Genomic DNA, 6,457 nt, shown 5'->3' on the forward strand with positions numbered 1-6,457 from the left:
CAATCTAAACTAGTTAGACTAGCCGTGACTTATAAATTCAAATTTAAATTATCTAACGGTTCAGTTCAATCTAGCATAACTGGATTAACTATGATATATAAATTCTAATTTTGGTATCTAGTGGTTCACTTTGAACTAATTAGTCTAAATAAGGCATATAAATTTTAACTAATTAGTCTAAATAAGGCATATAAATTTTAATTTCAATTATCAAATAATTCAATTTTAACTAACATATTGATTATTTAACTGTTAATATATAAAAAATAATTGTATAATGTATTAATTAATATGAATTTTTAATCGTCAATGCACTTGAGTTTTTATTTACCATTGTAAATTTCTTTTTGGTTTTAGTCAGTGTTTTAAGAACCGGATCGATGGTCAACTTGGTCAAAGTAGTGGGTTAATAAGCTGAACTAGTGGAACATTAGTTGAATTATATGAAGGTTGACCAAATTTATATTTAAAAAATTTAAAAATTCACGAGAAATTAATTTCATACTTAAAAAATATAGGATTAGATATATTTTTAGTCTCTACAAAATTATAACCTTTTAAGTTCAGTCTCTAAAAATATTTATTCACTTGTAGTCTCAATTTTGATTTTATAGGAATTTTTTTGAGATATTAATAGTATCATTTTCATACAAAAACTTTTCAAAATATAGACTAAAAGTGAATAAAAGTATTTTAGGGAGTAAAAAGTTGATAAGTTTTTCTAAGGATTTAAAAAAATTTATAATTTTATAAGGAATAAAACCTTGTTTAATCAAAAATATCTCGTAACAAATTTAATTATTTTATTTTGAAGTTATCAAAAACCAAAATATAATAAATTATGTATTATTTATGTATATGAAGTTACTTAAAAAACTTATGTATGAAGTAACTTTATTGCACACAATATTAGTTAAAGTTTTTTTCTTTTTTTGGAAAAAGATTATTAGTTAAGTTGATGTTATATCTTGAATAGATATGTAATCAAGTTTGGTCAAGTGATTATATGATACATTCTTGACTTAGCAGGCTACAATTTAGTTTTCAATTTTTTTATAAATGTATAATATTTTAATTAATTAAAAGATAAAATCTTATTAGTTGGAAGTGGGGTGAATACGCAAATATAAAAAAAAAAAAATTAGATAAATGTCTTTTATTTATGTAAACTTAGCAAAGACATGATGAAAATACAAAGAACTATGATAAATGTCCTTCTTTTCAAAGAGTTTAAATCTATTTTAAAGTACATAAAAAGAGATTATTCAAATGCAAACCTATTATTGGGTTAAATGAATATTCTTTTAAAAGAATATTATAGCAAAAACATATTGACAATTGTTAGAAAGAATTCTAATGATTAGATGTTGTTATAACTTTTATTGTGATTGTGAAAAGAAATTAAATACATCATTTATAAATGATAAAGGTTAAAAATTAACCCAAAAAAAAAGACCTATACTACCTTTAACATAGGTAGTGAAATACACATTTTCTTTTTCATTGGTTTTAGATCATCATGGATAGTGAAAGACACAATTCTTCAATGGATAATCTAAGCCTCACCTTTATAATATTAAAATTCCTCCTCGTGTTAAACATTTTTATGGAGTTAAATCTAAAAGGTGTTCATTGTTTGAAATCATATGATCAATATATAATCTTAATATTCATTGTCCTCCAACTTGACATAGATTCATGCACACAAGTGGCCAAAACAAGTGACATTGTTTCTTAGTCTAGTTGGAGAAGATTGGGTTTTGTTTATGTTCTAGAGGTGGCATTACAACATCTTGAGGATGACCTTGAAATCATTTTGCAGCTGCTAAGTTCTCTTAGTATTAATTATCGAGCATTTGCAAGTAGTATATGGCAAAGTAGAAACAATTTGTTATTGGAAAAAAAAGATGAGAATATTGCAACCATAATCGGCAGGGCTCAAACATTTTTGGTGGATTGGTTGCTAGAGCAACAAATGAAAAATAATTCAAATTTAAGTTACAAAATAACTTTTGGTCCACACATATTTACCTAATTCTCAAGGAAAAAAAAAAGCATGGTGTAATTATTATCTCAATGAAATAAAACAATATTTTTTCCTTAACTTGATCAAATAAAGATTTAAATAAAAAAATAAAGTATACAATAAACAAAAAATATATTTCAAGCTTTATTATAAATATAAAAATATATGCACAAGCTTTCCTTAAAGCCACTAATTAAAATATTATCAACCTATTATCAAAAAAAAAAAAACTATTTATTTGTGGAATAGTAAAGAACATAAATATTAATTTGAACCATTTATATACTCCAACTGTTTATACAGAAAACAGTTGACACCTTTATAAAACAAATAGAGACTACAAGCAATGAGCATCATTCCATTGCATTTTTCAATCAGCATAAATATAAGACACACTTAAAGTCGTTCTGGATGATGATGGCTGCTACTCTCAGAAGTGCTTCCAGTTGCTCAAGAATCAGAATTGCGGAAAGGCCACAAAAAGGAAAAATTATTTCTCCTTCTCCTTCCACTGCTTCTATTATTCGAGCTACTACTACCGATACTCGATTCTTCCGGCGGCAATTCATGACGGCAAGTAGGACAGGTATTATTTTGAGCCAACCAGGGTAGAATACACTTTTCGTGAAAGATATGTTTACATGGCAATTGTCTTGCATCTGACCCCAGCTTAAATTTATTTTGGCATATTGGACAACGTGAATCTGATTTTATATGCTTTTTCTTGATCTTGACCGAAGGAATTGCAGCTATAGCGGACTGTGATGCTGGTGGGGGGCCTTGCCGATCATCAGCCGAAATCTGTTCAACCAGTTCGTCAAGTCCGGGACCATCAAAATAGTCAGCTGAGTTAATACTTGCTCCAGAAAACCTGGATGGAATTGGACCACTATAGATTAACACAGGAATAAATGGTGGAGTAAATGGTGGACTGTTCGGGAATTGAATCCGACCGTGCCCTGAAACATTATGGCTTGATTCAGCCATTTGATGCCTCATAAAAGCTGAGAAAGTTTCCGTGAGTCCATACCTTGGTGGGATTTCGTCCTCATCGCTGCTGTTCCCTCTATGGAATTCTGGACTGTTCTCTCCTTGGAATTCTGGAGGACTATTAGGGATAAATTCATCATAAACACGACCAGGGCTAGTAGGGATCGAATCATCAAAATCATGAGCAGGGGTAGTAGGGATCAAATTATCAAGATGCTGAACAAATTCCCCATCACATTCGGAGCAAATCGTAGATCGCCGTCCCCATTGAACATGAACTGGCCTCCTGCAACTATAACACCAATGAGTCTCCTCACTACTTGACATCCTCTTAATTTGTTCCTTAATCGTCTCAAACACACACAATGTTGTCTTGACTAATACCACAACACGGGGCGACTAATGCTGCAAAATAAGTTAGTTAACAGTCAAAAAAATATATCAAAATCAATTAGATTTACACATTAACCACAAATCAGATCGTATTAAGCATTGGCAAGCTTCTCATAACAGTGTTCCAATACACTTACAAAAGTTCCACAACCTGTTTTTATCTTATTTTAGTAATAGCTTATAAATAAGCACATAATTAAGCTATTTACCAAAACACGTCTATCATAACTTATCTGAAGGAAGGTAATTTTTGAAAATCTAAACAATGTTTCCACTTTCCAGTACCAAGTCAAAGTGAATTGACTTAACCGGCAAAGAGGCAAAAACAACAACACACACGTTCTGCTTTATGTTTTGAGTTTTCTCAAGTGTCATATATGCAAAAATTCGTCGGTGGTTCATAGCTTTCAAGATTCAAAAACTACAATCATAGCAACATGTGAATGTTTAACTATTCGTAATTATAATAATTCTCTTATCTTATCTATACGAGAATTGAGTGAGTAATGTGGAGGACGAATTATTAATTTCAGAAATTAGAAACTCATTCGTGTATTTATCTAATAATCGATTTCAGAACAAAAATAAAAATGGAAAATACAAATTAAAAAAGGAAACATCGTACCGAGATGAAATATGGATCTTGAAAAAGACACATTGATCGGTGGTTAGTGAGTGAGTGAGTGTGAATTGTGTGAATGAACAGAGAATATAATAGAATACATAAAGCAAAAAAGAAATGCAAAAAACCCTAACTAGTTACCGGTTTATTATTATTTCTTTACCCTTTCAAATTCACCGTTAATTTTTTTTATTATTCCTTATCCTGCTACATCCATCTCATTTTCTCCCACCTTTTTTATTTATAAATTGTCTCTTTGCAACTCAATTTACTGGAGCATGATAACAATATTTATTGATGAAATTATTGAATTCAATTCTGCATGCTTCTTTATAAACAAAGAAAGCATGCTCCAATTAATTAAATTAAAAATACTTATTAGTTTTAGGGTTTTATTTTTTAAAATATGTATTTATTTCACTTTAATAAAAGATTTTTAAAATAATTTGTTATTATAAAGATTAAATGAAATATTACTTAACAAATATCTATTTTAAAAATGATGAAAAATGTTCTTAATATTTTTATTATTTTTAAAAATATAAGCAATTATTTATTATAAAACTCTCGTATTTTTTATTAATAAATAAAGGTTAAATATGTCTTTGTTCCATGTAAATATATCATTTTTTAATTTTATTCCTCGTAAATTTTTTTGTTTGAATTTAGTCACTATAAAATTTGAGACAATTGATTTTGGTCTCTAACGTCAAATCAAAAGTTACAAAAAAAGAGTCGGTCGTTGTGGCGCGGAAGAAGACGGATTTTCCAAAAACTCATAAACTCCATTTTTAATTTCTATTTATATATTTTTTATAAAATAATACCAATTATTAAATAATAATTAATAAATTTATTAATTAATAATATAAAATACTTTAATTTTTAATATATCATAAAAAATAATGTGTTGATGTGTATTTATAGGGTCTCGTATCCCGACTCTCTTTTTTGTAATGTTGATTTGACGTTAGCGACCAAAGTCGATATTTCTGATTTTACAAGAACTAAATCCAAACAAAAAAACTTACATAAAAAAAAAAAGAGCTGATAATCCGTTGTGGCACGGAAGAAGACTAGTTTTCTAAAAACCTCCACTTTTAATTTTTATTCTTATTTTTTTATAAAATAACACTAATTATTAAATAATAATTAATAAATTTATTAATTAATAATATAAAACATGTTAATTTTTAATATACCATAAAAGATTGTGGGTTGGTGTGCATTTAGAAAGCAACGTGTCCCGACGTTCTTTTTTGTAATGTTGATTTGACGTTAGCGACCAAAGTCGATATTTCTGATTTTACAAGAACTAAATCCAAACAAAAAAACTTACAGGAACTAAAATCAAAAAGTGATATATTTGCAGAACCAAATACATATTTAGGATTTTTAAAATGAGAACAAAAAATATTTTAATAATATAAACAATCTCTAAAAAGCAATTTTTGTACGGTCTTCAATTTAAAGTCTAGCCTTTCAATATTATATTTTTTCTAAGGTAAAAAATGTACTTTAAAAGTTATAATTTTAACATTTTAACTTTAGTCTCGATTACAAATAATTGATCTTCTTAATTTTGACTCAGTCAACATTAATGTGAAGTTACATTTTTTTTTATGATTATATAAGATATACAACTCATTTGTTTTATATTAAAAAAAAAAATGCCAATTCATTTATTTATTTTTTAAATAGTCAATTCACTTTTTTTTAATATTTTTTAATATTTTTTAATATTAATGCTTTATTTTATTTTAAATTTGACTAAAATATAATTTTAGTCATTTATGTTTTATCTAATATTAATTTTGGTCCTATATCTTTTTTTAATTGTATTTCATTCTATATCTTTTACATAATACTGATTTTATTCCTTAATAAAATGACACACTTGTATAATTTTACAAAATAAAAGAGACTAAAATAATTATTAAGTAAAAAATAAAAGACTAAAACAAAAGATACATGATTAAAACAAATTAAAAATATATATAAAAGACTAAAACAAATATTAAATAAAAGATAAATGATTAAAATTATACCAAACCTTTAAAGTTTTTTAAATTACCAACAAAATACAACACTTGATAATTTAAAAACAAAAAAACAAATGAAGTGACAATATGAAAAAAAAAATTGACAATTTTTTAAAAAATAAATAAATGTGTTGGAAATTTAAAAAGAAAATTAGTTGTATATTCTACATAATCATTAAAAATAAATAAAAATAAAAACATAACATTAATGTCGATCAAGTCAAAATTAAGAGGGATCAATCATTTATAAAAGTGGTTAAAATTAAATGACTCAAATTATAATTTTAAAATTAAGGTGTCAAAATTGCCCGATGTTAAAATTTTGGGTCAGAAGTATATTTTAGTCTTTTTTTTAAAGATCATAAAAAAAAATCTATATTTCTA

The 6,457-nt window shown here is 26.4% G+C and overlaps 1 protein-coding gene across 1 annotated transcript; it reads right to left on the reverse strand.

Moving 5' to 3' along the window:
- Positions 1 to 2,279: 2,279 nt before the first annotated feature.
- LOC101505524 (E3 ubiquitin-protein ligase RZF1-like) lies at positions 2,280 to 4,159 on the reverse strand. The gene is made up of 3 exons (XM_012720120.3): positions 4,035 to 4,159; positions 3,057 to 3,421; positions 2,280 to 2,897 (listed from the first exon to the last, which is right to left on the reverse strand). The coding sequence occupies exons 2-3, from the start codon at positions 3,341 to 3,343 to the stop codon at positions 2,477 to 2,479; spliced, it is 708 nt and encodes a 235-aa protein (XP_012575574.1). The 5' UTR covers positions 3,344 to 3,421; positions 4,035 to 4,159; the 3' UTR covers positions 2,280 to 2,476.
- Between the last annotated feature and the right edge of the window lie 2,298 nt (positions 4,160 to 6,457).

The sequence above is a fragment of the Cicer arietinum genome, chromosome 4 (genome assembly GCF_000331145.2).
Source record: "Cicer arietinum cultivar CDC Frontier isolate Library 1 chromosome 4, Cicar.CDCFrontier_v2.0, whole genome shotgun sequence".
NCBI lineage: Eukaryota > Viridiplantae > Streptophyta > Magnoliopsida > Fabales > Fabaceae > Cicer > Cicer arietinum.

Bases quoted from the DNA above. Each gene is read 5' to 3' on its own strand.
- LOC101505524 (XM_012720120.3), bottom strand. From the start codon at position 3,343: ATGTCAAGTAGTGAGGAGACTCATTGGTGTTATAGTTGCAGGAGGCCA. The intron at 2,898-3,056 runs GTATGGACTCAC...AATTCCATCCAG, and splicing joins GAGGACGAAATCCCACCAAG to GTTTTCTGGAGCAAGTATTA.